The sequence below is a fragment of the Oryctolagus cuniculus genome, chromosome 3, assembly GCF_051225735.1.
Source record: "Oryctolagus cuniculus isolate XC-2025 breed Fujian yellow rabbit chromosome 3, ASM5122573v1, whole genome shotgun sequence".
Classification (NCBI taxonomy): Eukaryota; Metazoa; Chordata; class Mammalia; order Lagomorpha; family Leporidae; genus Oryctolagus; species Oryctolagus cuniculus.
Genome location: NC_142869.1, coordinates 33,344,202 through 33,371,215, shown reverse-complemented (window position 1 = coordinate 33,371,215; position 27,014 = coordinate 33,344,202). Strand labels below are relative to the sequence as shown.

The 27,014-nt window shown below is 38.0% G+C and overlaps 1 protein-coding gene across 3 annotated transcripts in view; it reads left to right on the top strand.

Moving 5' to 3' along the window:
• The window catches only part of ADAM23 (ADAM metallopeptidase domain 23), a 170,953-nt gene that overhangs the window by 102,093 nt on the left and 41,846 nt on the right, over positions 1–27,014 (top strand). For all 3 annotated transcript variants that reach the window (XM_008259040.4, XM_002712550.6, XM_089329978.1), the window contains exons 8-17: positions 86–159; positions 2,348–2,413; positions 10,418–10,489; positions 12,787–12,950; positions 14,196–14,280; positions 15,142–15,232; positions 18,186–18,234; positions 20,818–20,917; positions 25,901–25,972; positions 26,558–26,647. In XM_008259040.4, the coding sequence (XP_008257262.4) occupies positions 86–159; positions 2,348–2,413; positions 10,418–10,489; positions 12,787–12,950; positions 14,196–14,280; positions 15,142–15,232; positions 18,186–18,234; positions 20,818–20,917; positions 25,901–25,972; positions 26,558–26,647 (863 nt within the window). The remainder of the gene's footprint in view (positions 1–85; positions 160–2,347; positions 2,414–10,417; positions 10,490–12,786; positions 12,951–14,195; positions 14,281–15,141; positions 15,233–18,185; positions 18,235–20,817; positions 20,918–25,900; positions 25,973–26,557; positions 26,648–27,014) is intronic.

Genomic DNA, 27,014 nt, shown 5'->3' with positions numbered 1-27,014 from the left:
CACTATCCCTTCACATATTGAAAAACATGCTACCATTGGAATTCAGTTAAGCATAAATGTTAGTATTCATTTTTCTCTTACACAGGTATGGAAGGCAGTGCACAGTGGCCCTTTCTATCTGAATTACAGTGGCTGAAAAGAAGGAAGAGAGCAGTGAATGTGAGTGTGGCCCTGAGCCAGAGGTGGGGCTGTTGTCTCAGTTGAGCTGAGTGCTAGCCATCAGACAATATCTGTGTGCATCCCCAATAGCTTAGACTCAAGAGCTTCTCCCTAAAAAACTACCAAAGCAAGAAATCTCTTTGATTTCTACCTTAACAACACACTGCTTTTCATTCATTTTCCTATTAGTGATTCAAACTGATTTTGATGATCTGTAATTCCTGATGGCATATAAGAATGTGTGATTTCATATGAAAATTATAGTGTAAAGCATTTTTTTCTAGTGAGAGTATAGCAGCCCTTTTTTGGGGGTGGTGGTGAATATATGTCTTATATAACATATAAAACATTTCTGTTAGTAAAAGATGTAGGAGGAAGAATTAAGTTCTGAAATATTTGTAATTACGCTTATTTGTATTTCTTCTAAATTAAAAACTCTGTTGGGCTCAACCTTGAAGTAGGATGTGATTTTCAGAATGGAATGAACCTGTTTGGCCACTACCAATATGACAGTGACTAAATAAAAACCATGTAATTATATAATCAGCAACTGTCCTATACCTCACATGTACTGTTAAACGTAGATGGGCTTTGTAACTGAAATTATGTTTCTCGTGTTTTTCATAATAGAATAGCAAGCTGTAATGATGGGGACTGTTTAGTAATTACATGGTCAATGCTATGTAACCAGGAATTAATTCCACAGTTTATAGATTACATGGTAATTTACTAGATAACTTAATGAGCAACTGTAGTGGAAATTGCGTATTTTAGATAATGTTTTGCTGAATGTAATTTTTTGTGAAAAAATTAGACCACTAGCTATCAAAAACTTAGTTCAAGTTTGAATTATCTTCTCTCTTCTGAGCCTCTGTTAGTATTATGTGGACTATGGGTGTAATTTATTTTTTGAACGTAGAGGTGCTGTTTTGCTTGTTTTTGAGGATCCGGTTGGTAATGTTTTAGCTAGGTTGCTTTCCTCTCCCCAAGGTCCATCCCTAAGCTTGTACGAAGGAAAAAGAGCTACTGATATTAATTTTCCAAACATGAAAAAAAAAGTAAATGAGGACTAAAATACAAGGAATCTTTAAAAAGTTAATGGAAAAATACATATTATGAAAAAATGCATGGATTTAAAAAAATTGCAGCAAAATAAACACATCTTTTAATTTCATTTTCCTTGAACTTTTAAAAATACCTTTGACGTTGCCTTTACTCTTTAAGGATTATCTAGTAAAAATAAAAATTTAGAATACTTTAGAATATAATAATTGTCAGTATTTGTTCCTTTGAGAAGTTGTGTGGTTGAGAATTGGACATGATTATCAGAATTTCCCTCCAGTGAGTTAATGTTTCTCTTTGACTACATTGACCCTGTTTCAGATCTACCTGGAGGTAATTATAATTTATTCTATTCTTATGAAATAAATTTTACATAGATTTTATTTGAAATTTTAAGCAGATATTAGTATGTTTTCACATTTTAATGCTAAAGAAATGAGATTTATTTATTTGAGCAGAATTTTGTTATACATTTTTCTGTTAAATATTTTGACATGTAAATATATAAAAATAATCTAAAACAACATTGCTGTCCCCTATCTCAGTGAGTGCTTTAGTAGTGATTAAATACAGTCCTTTTCAGAGTATTTGGATGTCTACCCACCTTTTGTGTTTCTTCATTTGTATTTCCATTTCCAACTTTCTTCTAGAGTGGCTTTTTTTTTTTTTTTTTTTTTTTTTGACAGGCAGAGTTAAACAGTGAGAGAGAGAGACAGAGAGAAAGGTCTTCCTTCCATTGGTTCACCCCCCAAATGGCCGCCACGGCCAGCGCGCTGCACCGATCTGAAGCCAGGAGCCAGGTGCTTCTCCTGGTCTCCCATGCGGGTGCAGGGCCCAAGCACTTGGGCCATCCTCCACTGCCTTCCCAGGCCACAGCAGAGAGCTGGACTGGAAGAGGAGCAACGGGGGACAGAAACCGGCGCCCCGACCGGGACTAGAACCCAGAGTACTGGTGCCACAGGTGGAGGATTAGCCTAGTGAGCCACGGCGCCGGCCTCTTCTAGAGTGTTTATAAATAAATAGGCAGCAAAGAGTTCTGAAATTCAAAGTTGATCTATCACTTAACAATGAACATTGATATTTTAAATCAGTTTGTATTCCGACCATATATTTCTCTTTTCCACAGCCGTCTCGCGGGGTGTTTGAAGAAATGAAATATTTGGAACTTATGATTGTTAATGATCACAAAACGGTAAGAATATAATACACTGAGTTTTAGGCTCAATAGCTTGCATCATAAGGAATGCATTTCACTGTATACTCAATCAGTATTTGTTACTTATTAAAGACAAGATGTTTAGATATTATTGTTTTAGAGATATTGAATGCCATGATTTATTTCTTGATGTTTGGAGACAGTGGGTTTTATAGAATTTTCGTAACTCTAAACTTTCCATCTGTTTAAAATGATCATAATGAATAGATCTACCTATTTGGCACTTTTTACTTGTCTTCATTTAAAATTCTTATTCTTTACATTTCTACATGTATGCATGTATTTACATCATATATATTTGGCCACTGTTTCCTACATTTTCTCCATGTCTTTGTTCTACTAATGTGTTATTTTCTCCTTGCTAATTATTATTATTTGTGATAAATCTAATTATAGGAGATTTACATGTATAATAAATGTCTTTGCAAAAGTATTATCTTTAACTGATGATTTATTTCTTTAAATATTGGAAAAATGAATAATTTTTGTTACTTCTGTGCAAGTAAAATGTGATTGAGTGTGTCATTTCAGTAACACATGAAATATAAAAAACAATTCTTGCTCTCCATTTGCCCCTCTTAAAGATAGAGACTTTTAGCTGTACTCCACCAATTTCCCTTATAAAATATCTTAGTTGAAGGCTAGAGTATGCTGAAGTCTTGGACAGTAGGTTACATGCTAGTACTGAATGCGCCATGTTAGTCAGTGGTGAATTTTAACACCTGGCTCTCTAGGGGAAAAAAATGTCTTTATGTACAATGCTTGCTGATATTCATGGTATAAATAGTACTACTATGGATTTCATGCTCTCAAAGTGAAACCACTGACTGAAGAACTCTGTCCAGTTGGCTCTTGTAAGCTGGTAGAAGCTGGCTTCAGCAATCTCTATGATACTCCTCCACATATTTAGGCGAGTGGTAATTTTTGGTGTAGTTTTACTTCTAAAAATTGAATATGCTAACAGTAGTTTTCATGAAATGAAGTTACATTTCTGGAAAGACTTTATAAAGGGGAAAATCTTTTAAAAAGCTTTAAAATCAGATGGGTGAAAAGCTTATAAAATATTGAAGTGAAAATTCAGATTGATTTGCAAGTATCTTTAAGTCCTTGTTTTATTTTAAAGAACCCCAAATTGGATTAGCAGACTGTATGTTCTCTGCTAAAATGACAGTGTGAAATTTTAATTCACAGTCCTTACTTTGAAATGTAAATTTTTAAAAATGCTTCAATTTATATTTAAACTTTATTTGAATAACTCTTCTTTAATAAATGCTTTCCATTAATTGCCAAATAAGAATTTTGTGTTGAATATATCATTTTTCAATAGAGTACCTTCTACTTTGTATAAAGATTCATTTTCTGTATCAGTAGTTTTAAAAAATATTGCTTGAGATATGTTAGCATATTAGTCAGCTTTTCTTTAGTATAGAGAAATAACTGAGACAGGTTAACTTTATAAAGAAGGTTTGTTCTGACACGGGGTTCTGGAAGCCAGGATCAGGGAGTCACTGCTGCTTTAGCCTCTCCTGATGGTGTTCTTGCTGGCCCAGTGCAGAGGTGGAACAGAGCGTCATATGGCCAGAGACAGGAAGCATGCCAGTCTGTCTCTAACTCTATCTTAAAATGCCACTAGGATTCAATCACGGGGCTCCACCCAGCAATCTAAGTCAATCCCAAAGGGCCCACCTCTCAACATGATAGTTGGATAAACTTTCAGTTCCCTAAGTATCATTAATTTATGACTTTGAGGTTTAAATTTCTGCATGAATTCAGGGACCATTCAAAACATAGCAGTTAGTCAAGAGCAGACTTTATCAGAATTACATACGATTTAGGAGTGGTCTTCCCTGAAGGGAAGGAAAGCCAAATGTGTGGGCAGTCGGTTTAGGCAATGAAGGCTAACATGTCAGATTTTACAGCATGTTAATTTGCTTAGCCAAGATAATTTTTAATCTGAATTATTTTTTTTTAGATTTATTTTTATTTATTTGCAAGGCAGAGTTACAGAATGAAAGAGAAAGAGAGAGAGCGAGAAAGCAAGAGAGTGATCTTCATTGCACTGATTTACTCCCCAAATGGCTACAGTGGCTGGGCTGTGCCAGGCGGAAGATTTTTCACCAAAGATTTTTCCAGGTCTCCCACTTCAGTGCAGGGATCTGAGTACTGAGGCAATCTTCTGCTGCTTTTCCAGGCGCCCATATGGGATGCCGGTTTCACAGGCAGTGGCTTAACCTGCTATGCCACAGTGTCAGCCCCCATCTGAATTATTTTTGATTATTGGAATGTTAAGATTTTTTCCAGCTACTTCTCAATCATGAGCGTTGTGCCATGTTGTGAAATTATGACTTGAGGAGCGTAAGCTTTTCCCAACATCCATTATTCAAATGCTTTTAAAGTAGTGAAATAATAATTAAGATATATACAGTGTCTTTGAATGCACAAAGTGCATTCCAAAGTAGCTGGTGATCAATAGATTCAATTCTAAACCTTGCCTTGCAATTCCAAATCTCTTGTTCCATTAGACTATATTTGGGAAGGCATACAAAGCAATCTGAGAGCAGATCTCAGTACCTATAAAAAATGGGACCCTTCTTAAAATGTTTTATAGATGGAAAATTTCTATAGATTCCTCCATGTATCCTGTGAAGAAGTTACTCTATTTAGCCTATCAACTCTTTAATTAATAATCCATCTTTTATCAGTAACTTTCAGTAGTTCATTATAATTATCATGGCAAAGAACTAATGGTCATTTGTACTAGTAAATTTAGAGAGAATATATGTTTTAAAATAAAAAAAGACAAAGCTTTTGTTTTTGAGTGGCAGTAATGCCTGAAGTGAAAAGAATCTGCCTAAGAAGATTTTTACAATTTAAAGAACTATTACTCCTGCACTAACAAAACAGAACTAAGTATATTCCTTTTACTTTAAACCAGGTTATGTTTTAGCTCATGATAGTTCCAAATAAGAGTCATATTTCAAAGATTTTTTTAGGGTTGAGAAAAGTTCCTTTTTGAGGAATATTTTTCATGAGGTGAAGATAGTTTTTGAATTTGATTGCCCCCAAAAAGTAGTAAATCAAAACCCAGAACAAAGTACTTAAATTCACATATTAAAAGTAAAACCGAGTAGAAAAATTAATCCATCTAATATTTCATATTTGAATATTTGCTGTTGGGCTTTAGGACACTCATCCACTGAGAGTTCTCATCTTACCATTTTCATACTGTGTGAAGCAATACAGTTATTGTGATATCTGATGCCTTTGGGCTGGATGTCAACTTCTAATTTTAATTATTTTCAAGAGTCAGATTTCTTAAGAATTTGCATTTGTTCAGGGAAGAAAAGTAAATTTGCCAGTTCAAGTGTAAGTTGTTTTCAGTGATCAGAAATTGTGAAAGTAAGTTTCGTCATAGATAGAGCTTGCACACTTTTCTTTATATGCAAAATTAGTTCTCCTTCATGCAAGAAATAGAAATATGTTGCCTGCATTTGCATTCAAGCTTACTTACCACTTTAACTAAGAGTAAGCTAACATTGGCTGCCTGAGAAAATGCACTTATTTTCAACAGACATCACATTATTAGTCGCTTTCAATTAGAAACAAAAAAAATCCCTCAATTTTGTAGAAATCATCTTGGTACCTGGCTGACAGAACCCAATTTGTGAGCCAGTTATAGCCTTGATAAGAGTCTGCAGACATTTCTCCAAGACACTTAAGTTAAAAAAATATTAAAAACTCCAGCCTAATGGGAAACTGGTTAGGATGTTTTTTTTTTTTTTTTTTTTTTTTTTTTTTTTTTTTTTAAACTTTTATTTAATGAATATAAATTTCCAAAGTACAGCTTATGGATTACAATGGCTTGCCCCCCATAACGTCCCTCCCACCCGCAACCCTCCCCTTTCCCACTCCCTTTCCCCTTCCATTCACATCAAGATTCATTTTCGATTCTCTTTATATACAGAAGATCAGTTTAGCATACATTAAGTAAAGATTTCAACAGTTTGCTCCCACACAGAAACATAAAGTGAAAAATACTATTTGAGTACTAGTTATAGCATTAAATCTCAATGTACAGCCCACTAAGGACAAAGATCCTACATGAGGAGTAAGTACACAGTGACTCCTGTTGTTGACTTAACAAATTGACACTCTTGTTTATGGCATCAGTAATCACCCTAGGCTCTTGTCATGAGTTTCCAAGGCTATGGAAGCCCCCTGAGTTCACTGACTCTGATAATATTTAGACAAGACCATGGTAGGATGTTTTAATGTACATGAAAGGCAAATGGTTTGCCTGCCTTTTTGTTATATATTAAATATAGGTCAATAAGTATACATATGTGCTGAGAACACACATATTTTTCAATAATCCCCATTTGTTTTTTCTTACTTAAAAACCACTCTGTTTTATGTACACATAACAAATTATGGGTTCCTACCAATAATGATGACTTGTTAGGGATACATATGAACTATTTAGTAGGAATCATTGACTGAAAAAGTTCATCACCCATCTCAATCCAGAGAAGGCTTTGAGCTCCAGCTGTGTGATCTTTGTTATTTGGGTAAGACAAAACCCACTTCATAGAGTTGTGAGGGCAGATATTTGGTGTAGGAGAAACGCATTCTAGTTCCTAGTAAATCCTAGTGCTCAGTTAAACGGCACTTCAGATGAACAAGTCTGGTGGTCACTCTTCTGTCCTCATCTTATTCTCTCAGCATCATTGGGCAGTCAGTTTTTTTAAGCATTTTCTTCATTTCTCAACTTCCATGACACGCAACTCCCAACACCTACTCATGTCTCTATTGCAATAGTTGATAGGAATATTGCATTTGACATTTCTTTTTAAAAAAGATTTATTTACTTATCTGAAGGTCAGAGCTACAGAATGGGGGGGAGGGAAGGAGAGGGAGAGGGAGAGGGAGAAGGAAAGGGAGAGGGAGAAGGAGAGGGAGAGGGAGAGAGAGAGAATCTTCCATCCATTGGTTGACTCCACAGATGGCCACAATGGCCAGGAATGAGCCAGGCCAAAGCTAGGAGCCAGGAGCTTCTTCTAGGTCTCCCACATGGGTAGCAGGGGCCCAAGCACTTGGGCCGTCTTTTGCTGCTTTCCCTAGGTGCATTTGCAGGTAGCTGGATTGAAAGTGGAGCAGCTGGGACACCAACTGGTGCCCATCTGAGATGCCAGCACTGCAGGCGGCAGCTTTACCTGCTATGCCACAATGCTGGCCCCACATTTAACATTTCTAAATCAGAACTCTTAGCTCCCTAGTCCTAAACTTCTTTCCGTAGTCTTTGTCATTATTTTAAATGGCACCACCATTTTCCATCTATTCAGTTTCAAAGCCTAGAAGTCATCTTTTGTGCATCTCTTTGCTCACATTTCACATCTTACACATGAGCAAGTCTTGGGGGATCTCCCTTCATCATGCTTCTGGAATCTGCCCCCTCTCTCTATGGCTGTCCGGCCCCTATGACCTCTTGCCTGAGTGATTGCAGCAATTTCCCAGCAGGTCTGTCTGCTCTCATTCTTGATGTCCTCTGAGTCCCTAACTATACACAGCACAGTGATCTTTGTGAAAAGAAAATGAGAGACTTGAATATTAAATCTATGCAATAAATGAAGAAAGAGCTTATTTGGATAGACTTTGCAAAGACCTCATTTTATTTATTTTAAACTTGTAATTTTTCCTTTGATTATTATAGTATAGGAAGAAATATCTGAAAGGGAAAAATTAATATTCAGAAACAAAACAAAATTCGCTTTAATGGGTGTTTAACACCACTCTGTTAGAATAGATGTTATCTAATGTTTGTACTTTCTTTTTGTAATGTGTGTTTCATAATACCAAGACTTTTTTTTTTTTAAGTCTACAATTTGGTGGCATTTTTGTACCTTCACAATGTTGTAGAATTGCTAGTTACCTCTGTCTAGTCCCAAAACTTTTCATCACTCCAACGAAACTTTATGTTGAAACTTTTAATCTTAAAGGTATCTGAGATTTTTTAGCTTGTGGAACTTGCTAGGCAATTTAAAATATGGAGCTATTACAGAAACTTCTTTTGCTAAGTATAGAAAACTCTTTACAGTGATTGAAAATTTTAAATTAATATGTTTTATGAACTAGTTGCATGCATACATTGAAGTTCAGTTTAAAAGTGTCGCTCCCCATCTTCGTGGAGGAGCAACACAGGACCCTGCGCTGTTCTTTCGTCTGCTCGGCCCTCCCCGGGTTTGCTGCTGGTTCTTCCCGGGTTGGCTACTGACCCTTCCACCTCCGTGGAAGGGCAGTTCCCCCTGGCCACATTCCCCACTTCCGCAGGGGAGCGGCACACCGCCGGCCGGCTCTCTGGGGGGCTGCACAGGTGTTCCCTCAGATGTTCCCCTTAGATGTTCCTGGTGCATGTTGTCTCTCTCCTCCTTTATAGTCCTCCTCCGCCAATCCTAACTCGGCTGCCCACACGCCGAGTACGCTGCTCTCCAATCAGGAGCAAGTCCTACAGTTTATTGGTTGAACTGGAGGCAGCTGTGCGGAAGCTGTTTACTTCTCTCCCAGCGCCATATTGTGGGAGAGCAGATGCATAGAATAAGTCTTAATTCCAGTAACTCAGTCCAGTCCGGGCTGCTCCCCACAAAAAGAACACATAAAGACAGTTTTGGTCAGATTGTCATGCACAGTGGTAGCAATAACATGAATAATAATATTATTATACCAAATTGTTATGAATTAGTGAATGCTACTAATAGCATATTAATTAATTTATTACACATTTATCATCAGCCACAGCAGTCTTGGTGTAATAAAAACTAGATATCAGATGTGTAAGCGTTGAGACGTACATCCCTTGTTTAAAATACATAGACACAAGAGTAGAGAAAGAAAAGAAGGGTTCTGACAAAATCATACGGTAAAAGTAGGACATTGGGAAAAGAAGAATATTATTTTCCAATGTGGAAATATTTTTAATTTTCATGAAAATGCATTATTGAGTAATTATAATTAAAGATTAGTTTCAAAGGCTTGTGCGAATCTATGATAGTTTCCATTGTGCTTCTGTTTCGTGTTGTAAAACATAATATCCTCGTGGACCAGTAGAGGGCGTGATCTTCCTGCGGTAGACTTTAGTTTTCAAATGTCTTTTTAAAGACGCATTGAGCAAAATAAACTAGTCTCTCTCTCACTGTCCACTCTGCCTGTCAAATAAATAAATAAATAAATAAACTAGTCCTTGCTAAAAACATAGCTCTCTAACTGTTGTTATAGAAGTATTAGTTACTTTGCTTTTATTTATATTCTTAAATAATCATAAATAATCTTAAGCTATTGGACAATTCTTTTGTATTTTTTGGCTTCCTTTTTGCTCTGATTTGCGCATTCGAACAAAAGGTTTCATTTGGAGGAGGCGTTCCTCTGAAGAATTGTATTCAACGCATGACAAATCCATTTCATATTGGGGGCAGTATCAAAGTGCTGCCCAAGACACTTTCTTTTTAAAAATAATTTTATTTATTTATTTCCTTTATGAGAGGGAGAGAGAGAGAAAGACACACACACACACACACACACACACAGAGAGAGAGAGAGAGAAACACTCCTATTCATTGACTCACTCCCCAAATGCCTGCAACAAGTAAGGCTGAGCCAGGCTGAAGCCAGAGCCTGGAACTCCACTTGGACCTGCCACGTGGGCGGCAGAGGCTCAGGTACTTGAGCCATCACTGCTGCTTCCTAGGTGTGCATCAGCAGGAAGCTGCAATCAGGAGTGGAGCCAGGTCTGAAACTCAGGTGCTCTGATATGGTACATGGGCATCCCACGTGTCCTGAGTACTTATCCCTAAATTCTGTGTTTTTAAACGGCATGTTCACTGCTGCTACGAGGTTTACGTTTTACAGAATTGTGAAATTTACCTTCAGATTGTGATTTAGCAGTGACTGTTACATTTTTCTTCCTCCCACTATCTCCCCCCTCCCCAGTATAAGAAACATCGCTCGTCTCATGCACATACCAACAACTTTGCAAAGTCTGTGGTCAACCTTGTGGATTCTGTGAGTATCTCCGTTTTCTTGAACTGATTGTTACCCATATGGAATGGTTTAAATATCTACCCCTCTTTGCTTACTTGTAACGTCAGTTATTTCCTGGACAAAGGTAAAAATGCAGGCCTGAAGTTCATCTGGCTAAGAAATGATGGGACAGGCTGCTTCACAGGAGGTACTACTGTCAGTTACAGGGGACTGGTAATTCTTCTTGTAATCCCAAAGACGCATTAGTAATGCTTCTCAGTAATGGCTGGGCCTTATTGTCACCAGAGGACAAAGGCAGCCAGGAGACCTGGCTCCCAGGAGAGTGTGAGTTACAGTAGGTACAAGACACTCCTGATGATCAGTTGTACTTTTCTTAAACGTATGGTGTTAGCAGAACAGAATCAATAGATTGAGGTAGCGATGTATATAGGTAACAGCATTTGTGAAGTAATTGTTTCATTAAGGACACAAATGAGTGTTCCCAGTGGTGAAATGTTTGAGATTTTATTTCTAGGTCACAGACTTAAGTGCAGGTCCAGAATAAAACTAATGTGAAGCAGTAAAAGACTTCTAATTCTACAAACCTTTTATATTGATATGATTTCTCCTCTCATTTTGAACGATACACAAAATGATGTTAAGCTTTTCTTCCTTTTTCTTCCCTTAAGTAGGACTCCATAGATCTGGATAGTATATGTTATGTTCCAATGAACAATTCAACTTGACTAGTTATACATAGATAAAATATAGCATACTACTTTATATATTCTAATGTGAAATGCTATTATATTCAACTAAATTTATTTTGTCTGATATTTATGGTACATGTCCTCTTAACTTGAAAAAAAAAGACTCTTTATAAATTGCCAACCATCTAAATAGTCTTTATGTACTCCAAACAGTTGTTCTTTTAAAAATATTTATTTATTTGAAAGGTAGAAAGAGAGAGAGAGAGAATCTTCCATCTGTTGGTTTATTCCCCAAATGGCCACAGCAGCAGATCTAGGTCAGGTCGAAGCCAGGAGCCAGGAACTCCATCCTGGTTCTCCTACCTGGGTACAGGGGCTCAAGCACTTACTTGGGCCATCCTCCACTGCCTTTCCAGGCACATTAGCAGAAATGGAGCATGTGGGGCTGGCACTGGCCTTCTGATATGGAATGCTGTGTCACAGCAGTGGCTTCACCTTGTGTGCCACAACACCAGACTCGTTTCCGCTTTTTCAGTGGTCCAGAAACATTCAATCATGCAGCTACTCATAAACGTATTTGTGTCTGGTAGGCACAGATGTGCAAAAGAATATCAGATAGAGTTAGGATTGAACCTCTGAGAGCCCGTTATACTTGTTTTATTAATTTTCTTTAATTTCAGATTTTATTAGTGTTCTCAGAGGAAAAATATAAGTGAATATGGAAAGAGAATTGAAATGCATTGCCTCTGCAGACGCTGTTCAGTTGTTAGCATTTGTGGAGTAAGTCAGGTTAGCACATGTTCTGCTCCATGTAATGATTTATTTTGGGTTACCATTTAAGGTTCTAAAGCAGTCACTCACTTTTAAGAGACATTATATATGGCATTCCTCACCTTCAGTGTATTCAAAGATCATTTGCTGTTTTCTTAATTAGTTTGACAATAGGACAAAATCACAACATTCAAAGATGCTTAATTGCGTCAATTTAGTTATTGGGCCAAAGTAGAGCAAGAGAGCAAAAAGGTAGCAACTCACGTTTTGTTGAGAATGAGATGAGGAACATAAATACACTCTTTTGTCTTTTGACCTTAGAGCAGTGATTCTCTCCCAGTGTTATTTTACTTTTCATGTAACCTGATCTCCAAGGGCAAGCCAGCCATGTTATTTGGTGCTTGTCCAAAGAGTTAGTGATGTATTCCAGGCCTGTTGGGATAACTAGTTGTACTGCCCTTACTCCAACCTGGATTATCAAGTTCCAACCTGTTAACTTCCTATGAGGTTTGGAAAGACGATTTTACTGCATCTTATCCTCAATTTATGTCCTAACTTTCAAATCGTGACATTCCTGCTGTTCAGCCCCTGATAAAATGCCAGACCACTAACTATGCTGATCTGGATTGAAATAAGGAGAGTTGGTGACATGAGAATGCATGTGATTGATTGTCTTCTCTTTCTTTACTTTTGCTCTTGGTTAGGAGAAAGAAAAGGAAGATTCTCTGTGATGAGCTAATTATGACCCCATGTTCTCCTCTCACCTCTCCCTTCCTGTCCTTCCACTGACTAACTCACTGAACGTGCATGTTTGACCCAGTGTTTTCCTCCTGCACCTGTCCTGTTGTATACCCTCAGATTTATAAGGAGCAGCTCAACACCAGGGTTGTCCTGGTGGCTGTGGAGACCTGGACTGAGAAGGATCACATTGACATCACCAACAACCCTGTGCAGATGCTCCATGAGTTCTCCAAATACCGGCAGCGTATCAAGCAGCACGCTGACGCGGTGCACCTCATCTCGTATGTACCCACTGCAGCTTTTATTGTAGTCTTTAGTTTGACATTGATCTTTATCCCTTTGTTGTACTAGTTAAGTTGCATATCAGGAAGTCGTGACTTGAACAAGATTTCTGTTAGGTCCTCTCTCTGACATATAAGAAGCATGGAGGTGGGATGTCAGTGCTGAGATGCTACTGGTTCCACAGCTGCTAATTCTAGCACATGTACCTTCCATCCTCAAGCTGGAACACATGATCCAAGATAGCTGCTGGAACTGCTGCCTTTGTTACAGTCTGGAAGAATGACAGGCAGCGGAAGGGGCAAAAAGGCACTTTTCCCAGCTTAGTTGGCTCTTGTAAAGCAGACTTCTTGAGTCAGTTCATCAATAGATCATTTGCTAGAGAATAGTGATAAGGCCAGACCCAACTGTAAAAGAATAGAAAATGTAGACTTTTTAGAAGAGCTAGAGAATAAAATGAACTTTTCCTTACTAAGAAAAAGGGTACCACATGTATAGATGTTTTCAGACAGTCCTCTAAGACTCTGGACTCAAAACAAAATACTTCTTATTTCCCTCTCGATTTTGCCCTTTTCTCCTTGTGTTTTCTCTCTCTTTTTTTAAGATTTTATTTATTTATTCGAAAGTCATAGAGTTACACAGAGAAATGAGAGGCAGAGAAAGAGAGAGGTCTTCCATCCAATAGTTCACTCCCCAACTGGCCACAATGGCCAGAGCTGCGCCGATCTGAAGCCAGGAGCCAGGAGCTTCCTCCAGGTCTCCCACGTGGGTGCAGGGTCCCAAGGACTTAGGGCATCTCCTACTGTTTTCCCAGGCCATAGCAGAGAGCTGGATCGGAAGAGGAGTAGCCAGGACTAGAACCGGTGCCCATATGGGATGCTGGTGGTTCAGTCCAGGGCGTTAACCCACTGCACCACAGTGCCAGCCCCTTCTCTGTCTTTAATCAGCAATTTATAGCAATATTTTGCTATATACATCAAACTAGAAAAAAGTCAAGGGTTGTGATCTCTTTTATCTTTGTGTTTTCAATTTCTGTGCCAGAATCTGATGTTCAGTTAATACTTGCTCAGCTGAAATTATTCAATATAACATAACTTTAAAGCAACTATAACAACATATATTTAAAATGCAATTTTTGATTAGTTGGAGGAGGATGGTTTGGGGATGTTCGGAGTAGAAGAGTGTTTGTGTTTGGGGAGAGTTTATATAATGACCACTCTTTTTCTAATAGCACTTTGTTTTTAAAGGCGTGTGACATTCCACTATAAGAGAAGCAGTCTGAGTTTCTTTGGAGGTGTCTGTTCTCGCACAAGAGGAGTTGGTGTGAATGAGGTAAATTTTGTCAATATTCATAAAATAGACCCTTTTCTTTCTTCCCTATTGCCCAGTTTACATCCATCTTATGTTTGTTAGAATGATGACATTGAGAATGTAGCGTGAGTGGCTTTTACTATCAGATGTAATCCAAAGTGGTCTCTTAGGTTCATAATGATATTTTTGGGTATCTCAGTGGTAGTTTTTTATATTTATCAGGCAAATACAAACCAAAGGTTGGCCCAGAGATTTTTAGGGCCCTATAGATAAAGAGTTTAGTTTTTATAGGCTCCTAATTCCCCCCTTTTTTAGTTATAGTACTCTTCTACCCATGCTAGATTTAACTCGTTTAAATCAATGGGTTTACAGTGTTAGCATCTTTTCCTTCTTCCAACTAAAATCTTTATTTATTCATTCTACCTACTTGTGGAACAGGTTGAAACAAATTTTTTGAATTTTTCTAAAGGGAATTCTCAGTTGGCAACAGAAACCAAAAAACCCTAACCAATTATATCTAAATTATATCTGATTGATACTGGAATGTGTGGTATCAGGTTATCCCAATAGCTGTAATTCAGCTATTTATGTATCTGTAGTAAGTTGAATGTATTCTTGGTGGAGCACAGCCTTCTGTGATTTGTATTTTATGTTTCTATGTGTAAGAATTTCAAGTTCTAAGAGCTGCCACACAGTGAGCAGGGCTTTCTGCTTCTTGAGCCCAGTTGCAAGGAAGAAGTGATAAGGAGCATATGCCATGCTTAGATGCTGTGAGGCTCTGCTTAGGGAACTGAGATGATACATGGTGACAATTAAGAAATAATAACTAGCTCTGTGCACTCTCTCAAATGTTTCCCACACACTTTCAACTCTGAAAAACAGTATGGTCTTCCAATGGCAGTGGCACAAGTATTATCGCAGAGCCTGGCTCAAAACCTTGGAATCCAATGGGAACCTTCTAGCAGAAAGCCAAGTACGTACATCGATCTTCTTACTCACTTTTATGTGTCATTCTCTCTGTACAATGCATGTCCAGTCACTAAATACTCTCCATTCTAAGTCATTATAGTTTAATTGTAGTTTATCACTTTCCTCTAAAAGATTTATAAGATGAGCAACTTGAGGTCATTCTTAATCTGTTTAGGGTGCAGAATTTTCAGAATTCTTAAATCGTATCCAGTTTCTTAGCACATGCATTAGCTCTTTCTCACACTGAACAATGTTAGAACTGGAGATAGTAAATACTTACCCTCTGGCCTCTAACCAGTTGAATAGACACAAGACACTAGATGAAGCTCCATCACAAAGTTAGCAATAGTATCATTCGATTGGGAAATAACTTAGACATGGAGTCCAAAAAGAGCTCAGATTTAAACTCTGATTAAACTCCATCTGATTGCATCAGAAAAGTTAGAGGAGGTGCTACAGGAAGATCCTGCCCCCTGGGCCTTTTGAGCATACAGGTAGTAGAGGCTAGGATTCTCCTCTTGTGGGGGGAGGGTGGAGATGAGTGAGAGGGAGTATGAGCCAGAGATCCCATCCAGCAGGAAAGTGTGTCACATGACTGTTAGCTGTCACTTTTTTCACGAATCAGATGAGAGGTAGAAGGAAAGAGGGGCTGACTTGTTGTGTGGGCAAAAGATCTAGGACTCAACGTTATTTCTTTAAAGATTAATTTATTTATCTGAAAGACAGTGTTACAGAGAGAGAGAGAGAGAGAGAGAGAGTGAGAAGTAGAGAGAAAGATCTTCCATCCACTGGTTTACTCCCAAAATGGCCACAGTGGCCAGGGTTGATATGGGCCAGGCTGAAGCCAGGAGCCAGGAACTCCATCCAGGTCTCTCACATGGGAGGCAGGGACCCAAGGACTTGGGCCATCTTCTCTGCCTTCTCAGGTATACAAGCAGAGAGCTGGAGCAAAAGTTGAGCAGCCAGAATTGGAATTGGAATAGCTGGGACTCTGCTGCAGGCAGCAGCTTAACCTGCTGCACCAAAATGCTGGCTTCATGGACTCAACATAATTTTAGGAGTCCATGAAAAATTTTAATTTCTTTAAAAATCAGAATATACTCCAACTTGGTTGGTATTTCTCTTTATACAAACGTGGTAGTACATCATAATTTTTAGCATATTTTTGTGGTGTCAGGGTCCACAAATGTTATGATGTGATCTTGTAGAAAGATCATTGTGTTCACTTGAACTATCCAGTTAAGTGGAAGTCCCCTCCCTCCTGTGAAAATATGAGATGCTGGGAATAAGTGTCTCCCTTCCCACCCCTACTTCCTCAGGGAAGATAAGGGCAAAATCCACCTTAACATGCCTGCATTTCATACTTTTATGTCAGTTATGCATAATATTAGGAAAAAATTGAAATAAAATGTATATCCATGGGCTTCTTGGTTCCCTTAAGGGATACATTATCATCAAGTTACATGGTTATCACAGGTGTCTAGTGCTTTCTGCAGATTCCCACATTCATTTATTAGTATCACACTCAAAGTATTTGCTTTCCCAAGGAAACACCCAGTACATATTAAAGGTAATGTTGGAGTTTCATCAGCTGGCATAGATGTCTCACAATTAGAAAGAAGTATAATTAGGTTTATTACCTTGTTTGAAAACCTTGGGGCCAGCAAGAGGCCAGTGCTAGGGTCAGCTTAGAGGTGTTACTCCATTGGATAGTGGAGTATGATAAGAAATAAAGTTCATCCCTGATGGCTTCCCAAAAATTCTTAATTATTTTGTCAACTGTGTAGGCAGCTAATTCACTAGCTTTGAATTGTGAATTTTTAAAAACGCACTTGCAGGTCTTTTTTTTAAAAAATAACTTTCCTCATGATAGAACACAGAATAGGAAAATACAGATGAAGAGACAAGCCTATCATGATATTAAAATGTAAATCTCTAGTATCTGAGTAAGTTATATTTATGTTTGTTATTTAATTTAAGTAATTATATACCCCTCTATTTTAGATTGGTCTCTTATACTAAACTTTCATCAAGTCCCTGGCAGATCCTTGCTTTGCCTCTAGCAAATTGAATTCTTTAATTTCCAGTGCTCTCTGTTCTAAGGACTTCAGTGATGATTCATTGCATTTGGGCTGCATAGTTTCACAGTTCATGGAGAGCACATAGGCACACTATCATGTATAAACCTCAAATTCGCTCTGGCGAATAGGCTCAGTATAGAAATGGAAGCATTGATATCCATGAAATATTGTCACTTGCCTATTAACTTGAACTAGAACATAGGCATTCACTTGTCTTTTTTTAAAAATTTTTTATTTTACATGTAGAGTTATAGACAGTGAGAGAGAGAGAGAGAGGCAGAGAGAAAGGTCTTCCTTCTGTTGGTTCACTCCCCAAATGGCCACTAGGGCCGGACCTATGCAGATCCGAAGCCAGGAGCCAGGAGCTTCTTCCTGGTCTCCCATGCAGGTGCAGGAGCCCAAGCACTTGGGCCATCCTCCACTGTCCTCCCCAGCCACAGCAGAGAGCTGGACTGGAAGAGGAGCAACCGGGACTAGAACCCGGCGCCCAGATAGGATGCCGGCACCACAGGCAGAGGATTAACTAAGTGAGCCATGGCGCCAGCCCCTAACATAGGCTTTCTAGTTTCTAGATTAGGGTATATGTTGCTGATTGTTGGAACTGGGAATGTAATTGAATTGTTTGAGTTATAAAAATGAAATAATAATTTTATTTATTGTAGATTGGTTTCTTAGCCAGCAACCTATACTTCTAAAAAGGATAAGGACATATTAATTTAAAAGAAATCAATCTTGTTCTATGAGACTTTGCATTCTGTTTTTATTTAGCATGGAATTGGCAATACGGAATTCTTACAAGGGCTGATATGTAATCTGAAGATGTAAATTTTGTTGTTTCCTTTTTCCTCTGCTGCTTTTTATTGTTTGTTGGACTAGAATGTGACTGCACAGAATCCTGGGGTGGCTGCATCATGGAGGAAACAGGGTAAGATTTTATTATGTCTGTATTTGATACATGCTTTCTGCTAAAATTGTTACGTAGAGACAAGCTTTCAAGTTTTGGTCTTTTAGCTAAGCACTTAGTGTAAATCCAATAATTAATTGCCTGTATTTTAAAACAGAAAGGACTAATTCATTTTATATTTTAATTTTTTAATTTAAGGTTGGTGATAAAAGCAAAGTGTTGTAGCTCCTTTACTTCTCATTAACCCTTAAAGGAAGCACGTTACTAAATGCTTCTAAGTTTAGGAAAGACATTAATTTTTTAGTACACTTAGAATAAAAGCTGGTTGTCTACCTGACACAGGCAGTAAAAATCAATTTAGTCATCAACTTACATTTTTAGTCATCAACTTACATTTTAAGGAACTTGTACATGTATATTTACAGCAATAAAATACTACTATAATGCTTCTCTAATCCATGAAACTTTTTAATTATTAAGACAGATTTGTGTCTAAATTAGGCAGTCTTCTATGAAAGAACTTGAACATCCCCTCATCTATCCTCTCTTCTGTCTGGCAGATACTTTGGGAACTAGAGCAGCTTCCCCAGAGCTGCGATTGCTTCAGTGAACCAAGGCCTGGAAATATTGCCCGCTTTCCCAGAGGTCTTTGCCTCCGTGGAACCACTATGCCCCACTGCCCCTAAGCTCTATAGCCCAGTCCTAGGAGGCAGAGAGGTTTCTTCACCCCTGTGCCTCTCCTGTTTTCTTTGCCTTATTGGACACCTGCCCAGCACATTTTCCCTTTCTGGCCCTACCCCATTCCTGGGCCTGGGTTGCCAGAGAACCTGCCCTGCTGTGCAGAGCCCTTCCTGATCTTCCTAGCAGACCCTCCCAGGAGTGCAGCTCCTGGGGAGAAGCGGAGTATGAAAGTGAGGGTTTGCCAGAGTCAGCCATTATTCCCTCTGCCTTAGAATATGTTTCTAGAAGTGTAGTTAAAACTTGAAACAGTTTCCATGGTCCCCTTACTGTTGTTCCATGGTTAAGAATTAATGGTGTACACATGCTTTTCAGAGAACTGCTGTAAGAATATGGCAGCGTTGGTTTCTATAAGAAGTATTCTCTCTTTTACACTCCCAATTTCTAAGTGAGTCTTTGGACTATCTGTAGAATATAATAAAACTATTTAAAGGTATGTTTACTCTTTTAAGTACATATTTCCATATAGTCCTGGTAAGAGATCACATATAAACTACCCTTATCCATCAGAACACATTAACCCATTGGATTATTTCCCAGAGGAAGTGTTCTGCCATTCTCAAATCAAATATTTCTAAGGAATCACTGTCTATGATTTAGCTGACCCTTGACCTTGTGTAGGATAGCCACCTGTGTACTGACATACAGATATTAATTTGATTAAGTAAATTGCAGAGAGACTCATTTTATGTTCTTGCTAAATCCTGACTACCACCAAGTGGTATTAGAAATTAAGAACAAGGAGTTGTTATCCATGGCCACTCACCCTAATTCTATTTTCATTGTATGTTTACGTACACACTAAAGACATATGTACATATGTACTGGGGTACTTCCAAAAGTTTATGGAAAGCAGGATTGAAAGGTAAGTTAATTTGGTGAGAAAAATTCTGAAATTCATGCAGATAGTCATCAAAATGTGTATTATGAAAAATAATGCATAGATTTTAAAATTTTCTTGCACAGGCTGGCATCGCGGCTCAATAGGCTAATCCTCCGCCTGTGCCGCCGGCACCCCGGGTTCTAGTGCCAGTCAGGGCGCCGGATTCTGTCCCAGTTGCTCCTCTTCCAGTCCAGCTCTCTGCTGTGGCCCGGGAGTGCAGTGGAGGATGTCCCAAGTCCTTGGGCCCTGCACCCGCATGGGAGACCAGGAGGAAGCACCTGGCTCCTGGCTTTGGATCAGCGCAGTGTGCCAGCCGCAGCGTGTGCTGGCTGCAGCGGCCATTGGGGGGTGAACCAACGGAAAAGGAAGACCTTTCTCTCTGTCTCTCTCTCACTGTCCACTCTGCCTGTCAAAAAATTTTTTTTCTTGCACCAAAATAAACTTATATTCCATTTTTCTCAAAATTTTTCAAGTACCCTCATATGTAACATCTCTTTAGGGTTTCCTTAATAACCTGAGTTGCATTATAAAAGCCTGCAATACATTGTCTTTAATAAATTGACCTTCACAACTCTTCTGATTGGGACATGAGCTCCTTTTATTCTGGAGAGAGGCAGCACAGCCTTTACTGAGACAGCAAATAGAAATAATCACACTTTTAAATACAGCCTCAGTGACGACATTTTGTGATGAATTTTTGAAAAACATCGTTTCAAGCTGTGTCGAAAAAAGGGTTTAACTGCTGAGAAGGTTGTAACCTAGCCTCCAATTCTGTGATTTGTCTATGAATTTCTTTCTTTCTTTTATTTTTTTTTTTTTTGAAATTCTATCACACGAACTTCCTTGACAATTTGAATATCAGTACCTTGTCCAAAATATGTACATTCATCTGAATCCAGAGTGACCGGTCTAATTCAGGAGTTTTCTTCTCTGATGACTGCTTTTGGCAAGCTATTTACATGATTGATTCTTTGTTTCCTCAGGGTATCTCATTCCCGAAAATTTTCAAAATGCAGCATTTTGGAGTATAGAGACTTTCTGCTGAGAGGGGGTGGAGCCTGTCTTTTCAACAGACCGACAAAGGTTAGTAACTTAGAAAGTGTGATCACTTCTGCAATGTTTAGCAGTGAAACAGTGCTGAGCATCAGATACTTGTCTTGGAAAGAGGGTTTCTTGTCTGTCAGATTCATACTTGATTACACAATGTTGAAGACTGAGTCTTATTTAAATGAGTAAAAAACTGTAGAGTCAGTCTTCAGAGTCTCCCAAATCCTCCCCCCACCAAAGCAAAAATCCTTTCATTAAAATATCCTTGAAATTTTCTTTTTGGGATTTTTACCCTGATGCTAAGAGATAGGTTCGGTTAAGATGAAATACAAGGAGCTTTCACAAACCTGGTGGAAATGTATATTATGAAAAATTATGCGTGGATATCAAAAAAATTTTAGCACCTAAATAAGCTCATCTTTTAATTCCATCTTCCATGAACTGTTCAAAGAACCAGTATATTATTGTAGCCCGTTTATCTGATAGCATTCCTTCTAGGAGCATAACTGATTTTTAACTTAAAATACTTTATTTAAAAATGTTTTGAATAACATGCAATGTCTGTAAATTTTTATGGGATAATATTTCAATACATATAGAGTGTAAGGTAATCAAAGTAGGCAGCTAGCTTTTCCATTTCCTAATCTTACTGTTTGGAACCTACCAACCCCTCTTTTCCAATTCTTTGCACAGTGTATGATACATTATTGTGAACTTTAGTCACCACACCATGCTAGAGCACTAGAACTTGTTATTTCTCTGTGTTTTGTTATCTATTATACAACTTCCCTTTATCCTTCCTCAATCCGCCCTTCCCAAAGTCTAATAATCATTATCTAAGATCAGATTGATTTTTTTTTATTTCCACATATGATGGATAAGGTATAGCATTTGTCTTTCTGTGACTGTCTTATTTAACTTAACATAAAGATTTCCAGTTCCATCCATGTTTCTGAAAATGACAGGACTTCATTCTTTTATGGCAGAATGATACTCCGTTGTGTATGTGTACATTTTCTTCATCCATGTGTCCATTAGTAGACATCTAGTTTGCTTCCATATCTTCACTATTATGAATAGTGCTGCATTTTCTTTAGATGTATATCCAGAAGTGGAGTAGCTGTGTCATATGGTAGATCTATTTTAATTTTTTAAGGAACCTCCATACTGTTCTCCATAGTGGTTATGCTAATTTGTATTCTCAACATCAGTATTTAAGGGTTCCCTTTTCTCCCATCCTTACCAGCCAGCATTTACTTATTTTTTTTCATAATAGCCATTCTAAATGGAATGAGATGATATTTCATCGTGGTTTTGATTTGCATTTCCCTTGTGGCTAGTGATGTTGAGGAATTTTCTTGTATTTGTTGGTCATTTATATTTTTTCTTCTGAGAAATATCTATCAGATCCTTTGTCCAATTCTTAACTAGATTGTATTTTAAAAAATTTTTTGGTGCTGAGTGTTTTGAGTTCCTTATATATTTTGATATTAATCCTTTGTCAGAAGAATAGTTTGAAAATATTTTCTTCTATTCTCTCAGTTGTTTCTTCATTCTTTTGATTGTTTTCTTCCTGTATAAACTTTTTAATTTTTGATATAATTCCACTTGCCTCTTTTACTACTTGTGCAGTTGAGGTCTTAGCCAAAAACATCATTGCCTGTACAAATATCTTGAAGTGTTTCCATATGTCTTCCAGTAGTTTGGTGTCTAATCTTTAGATATTTGGTCTATTTTGTGTTGCTTTTTTTTTTTTAATACAGTGAGGGGTGGTGGGATCATATTTCAGTCTTATGTGTATGAATATCCAGTTTTCTAGCACCATTTATTGAAGAGGCAGTCATTCTCTAGTGTATGTTTTTGGCACTTTTGTCAAACATCATTTGGTTGTTGATATGTGGATTAATTTCTGGAATCTATTCCATTGGGGTGTGTGTATGTGGTCTGTTTTCTTAGGCAGAAAGCATTACTATTAATGCTATCTAGAAAATTGTCCAAGGTATTTACGGATGCCATAAATACATATATGTATTTATATTGCGTAGTCTCTTTACCTGAGGGGGTTCATCTTGTCAACTGACATTTCATCAAAATTTGTATACTCAATGTCACAGTCCCTTATCCAAAAATTCTTAATTTAAAAACTGAAAATTTCTAGAATTCTTTATGAGCTCACAGAAAAACATATTTGACAGTAAAACTCGTTCCAAACTGAAAATCTTCATTCCTCATAGTATAAATATTCATAAGTTTTACTGCAGAAATGTGAATGTTTTTATTTATAGGATGAGCCCCAGGCTTCTTGGGACTATTACACAGAATGTTGTAAATGCATCATACTGTCTAAAATCCAGCAAAGCCATAATTCTCAAACTCATTGGCTGTACAGCTTTTGGATACATCCGTGGACCTATGATATAGTAACATTTTTGGAAATGGAAGTGACTCAACAGGCAGAAAGATGGGATTATTGCTAATTGGTAGATAGTAGAGAAATTCTAACATGGCAAATTTCATATTTCCTTTAACAATGCTATTTTGAAATCAAACATAGTTCATTGCAACATGAAATGTTTAATACTCTGCAATGAGAGAGCAGTAAAATCATGTTAAGTTTTTTTTAAAATCAGTGACTTACGTGGATAAATGACAGAAAAATTTATTTCATACCAATAATTGAGTGGTACTGCTGAAGTCAGGGAATGAGAACGTGATGCCTGACATCTTTATAAAATCTCAGTAAGGCTACAGAAAAATAAATTGGACTGTTGAAGTGATCTTGCATCACTGAAGTAGGCAGCCTGCCTTTCACGGCATCGATCTCATTGCAGCAGAAATCTGAAAGCTTCAATGTGTTTAAATGGGTGAAATAAGCTAATGTGAGCTTCTAGGATTTTAAATTATAATGGACTTGGCTAATTCTACTTACCTTGGAGTTTATCAGCTAATTAAAAAGTATCATGCCTGAGAAAACAGCACCTTCTTGGTTGGATATGAAAGTGTCTGGTTTAAGCCCAAGGATCCATCATTGGATTTCTGAAATTGCCTGTAGATAGGAAGAAGATTATTCCAATAACTTGGAAACTAAGTAAAATTAACTGCACATCTTCTGTTTTTAAAGTTAGTGAATAGAAAATTATTACATTGTAATGTTAAAGCATTACATGATGTGGCCACAAATTCAGAAGTTTGAATTCCGAGACAATAACGACCTCTCATAACAGTAATTAAGCAAAAACTTATTGTTAAAGAAGAACAAAGGAAAGCATGGAGAGACTGTTCCATCACCAGATGGGACAGCAAGGAAGACCTGAAGCGAAGGGCTGGGTAGTACTGAAGACAGCATTCGGGGTCCGACTGGGGAAGTTCCCAGTGTCCTCCTTGCAGATGAGGTTCCAACTTGCATGGAACTGGGGGAAACTTAAATATTAGTTTCATATGAAAGTGATATTCCTTTCATTATTTATGTTTGTTCATACGTGACTTGGCTCTGGTGGTCTATGTCAAAACTGACCGGGTTCTGACAGAGACCATGTATGCAAAAAAAAAAAAAAATGCTTTGTCAAGAGTACGTTTTTCCTGGGGAGAAGAGCCAATTCTTCCAAGAGAGCTGCACACTTCTCTTATTAATCTTTACCGATGAGGCTACACTGCAGACAGAAACATAGAGAATTCTTAAAAACTATTTTTATTAACTCTTTAGACATATAATATGAATATTACAAAGATTTTTTAAAAAACCTGTGAATTTCAGGAAATAATTTATCTGTAAACATCAAAGACATGACTTTTTCCCAAGTGTTCTTGGAGAGTGAGTGTCTATTTGCACATGTTTTGTGTTATCTTCACAGTATCTATGTATACGTTTTCTGTGCTTTGGGATTCCATGTTTTCCATCTGGTTTGACAGTGACCTATCTCAGGATGGAGGGAATATCCGAGGGTGAAAGGATGAGAATCCTGATACAAAGTGCTTGTCGTGGCCTTTCCCTTTTCCGTTCTCCCCCTGCCTGCTGATCAAAATCCCACAGAGACTGGGACTGCTGATTTGGACTTTCCCCTGGGGAGTCCCACCCAAGTTGTCTGGGAACCTTATTTGCTTCTTAGAATAGCCTTGACTTTCTGGAAATAGAAGGTGGATCCAGTCTTTCTCAGGTGACCTCATGGAAGGCAACCCTTTGTTGGGGTGTGACCAGCTGCTGGGGACAGAATCTCTTTCTCCCTCTAATATTCATGTCTCTGGCATTTGGGATGAGGTTTGCTGTCCTGCTCTTCACCCAGGAGTGGTGATCATGCCCAGGGAGCTCCTGCCCTGAGTGGTGGGGAGTAGATGTTTTTCTCAGGTAATAGAGTTTATTTGGTAAGCAAGTTCATGGTGTCAGTAGGGTGGATTGTTCTTGAAATTTGACTCTTTCATCATTTCAGAGGTTTCTGTACATCCATGCATGTGTCTGCACATTGAGTTAAGAAGTATCAGACAGAGCAGATTTTTTGTTTTCATGAGAATAATGGGATTGGATTTGTATCACCATTTTTTCCCCTAAATTTGTTTTCATTTACTTGATTGTACATTTCACATTCGGCAGTGACTGAAACATACTTAATTTTTTGACAATTTTTATGTCTTCTCAGCTGCTTTGAGACAAGTCAGCAAGTTAGATGTCTGTAAGTCTTATTAGCAATGCATTTCAGTTCCATTAGCAAAAATGAAAAGTGATCCACTCCTCTTGACAGCTTCTCTCCGTAAAGAGTGCCTCTAATGCTGGAGGGCATCTCCAGGGCCTGCCACTAGAGAATCCCTGAGAGATATTATCCCCCCTTTCAACAGGTTTTTTTTAGAAGTGTTGTTAATGAGTGAACAGTATTTCCCACAAATACATCATCGATAAGATGCCATAACAATAGATCATGGAAGAATAGCACGTGATAGTCGATTGTATGGCCGTGTTTGTGATCTGGTTGGTGTGTTTTTCTGTGATAAATTAAAGCATTTTACCTCCCCCTCCCTAATCTCTTTCAGCTGTTTGAGCCCACAGAATGTGGAAATGGATATGTAGAGGCTGGGGAGGAATGTGATTGCGGTTTCCACGTGGTACGTATAAGAGGCCTTCCTTTTGTTCATCACAGCTCTTACCCAGAGCTAACTAGAGTAGCATTAGTGAGAGGTTCATGCTATCATTCCTTGTGGTTTTACTGCTCTCCTTTCTGATCTCCCAGATCAATGCTTAATCCCAGCTCAAACACATTAGATTTAGTCATATGCTTATGGCCTTGTCTGAAAAATCCTAATGGATTCTTTTAATCAGATTCCTTACCTCTTAAAATTTCATACTGTAATATTCAGCTTGGACAAATTGTTCCAAATTATGAAACATTTTCCCTGTGCTGTGTACTATTTTTGTTGTCACAGAACTGGTTGTTTATTAAGAGTATAGTAGACCTAACCAGGAGTGGGTTGCCTACCTAGAAGTAAGCACAGCTCTCAGTAGATAGGCTTGGTCTAGAAGATCATATCTGGTTGGGAATATGACAGGTGGGAGTCTACCATGTTTGAAAGTGATTATTTGCTAAAATGTTTGCTTATGCTTATACAAATGTGATCATTAGCATTATTCACAGAGTCTCACGTGGGGAGAATGTTGGACAAGTAGTCACTAAGGTTCTTTGTTTTCCCAAGGAATGCTATGGATTGTGCTGTAAGAAATGCTCCCTCTCCAATGGAGCCCACTGCAGCGATGGGCCCTGCTGCAACAATACCTCATGTCTCGTGAGTCTCCTGACGGTCGCATCTTTCTTTTATCTGACAGATTAGCCAAATATCTCAAGGTGTACATTGATCCTGTCACCACTTTGTTGGTTACGTTGTGCATATTTGCCTAGCAGCTTTGTAGAGTCAATAAATCTATCAAATTCAGTGGGTCACAACATTTATCTTTATTATTATTCACTATTGACCATCTTATCCTCTGATGCCTCCTTAAGAAAATATACTAAGATTGCTTCAAAAATAAACATTGACAGTTACCCTACTAGCATAGTTGAAAACCAGATTAAATTGTTAAATAGAAGAGGGACAATTCCTATGGTCTTTTAAATAATATGACCTACTTATAACATTTTCTTCAAAACTTGTC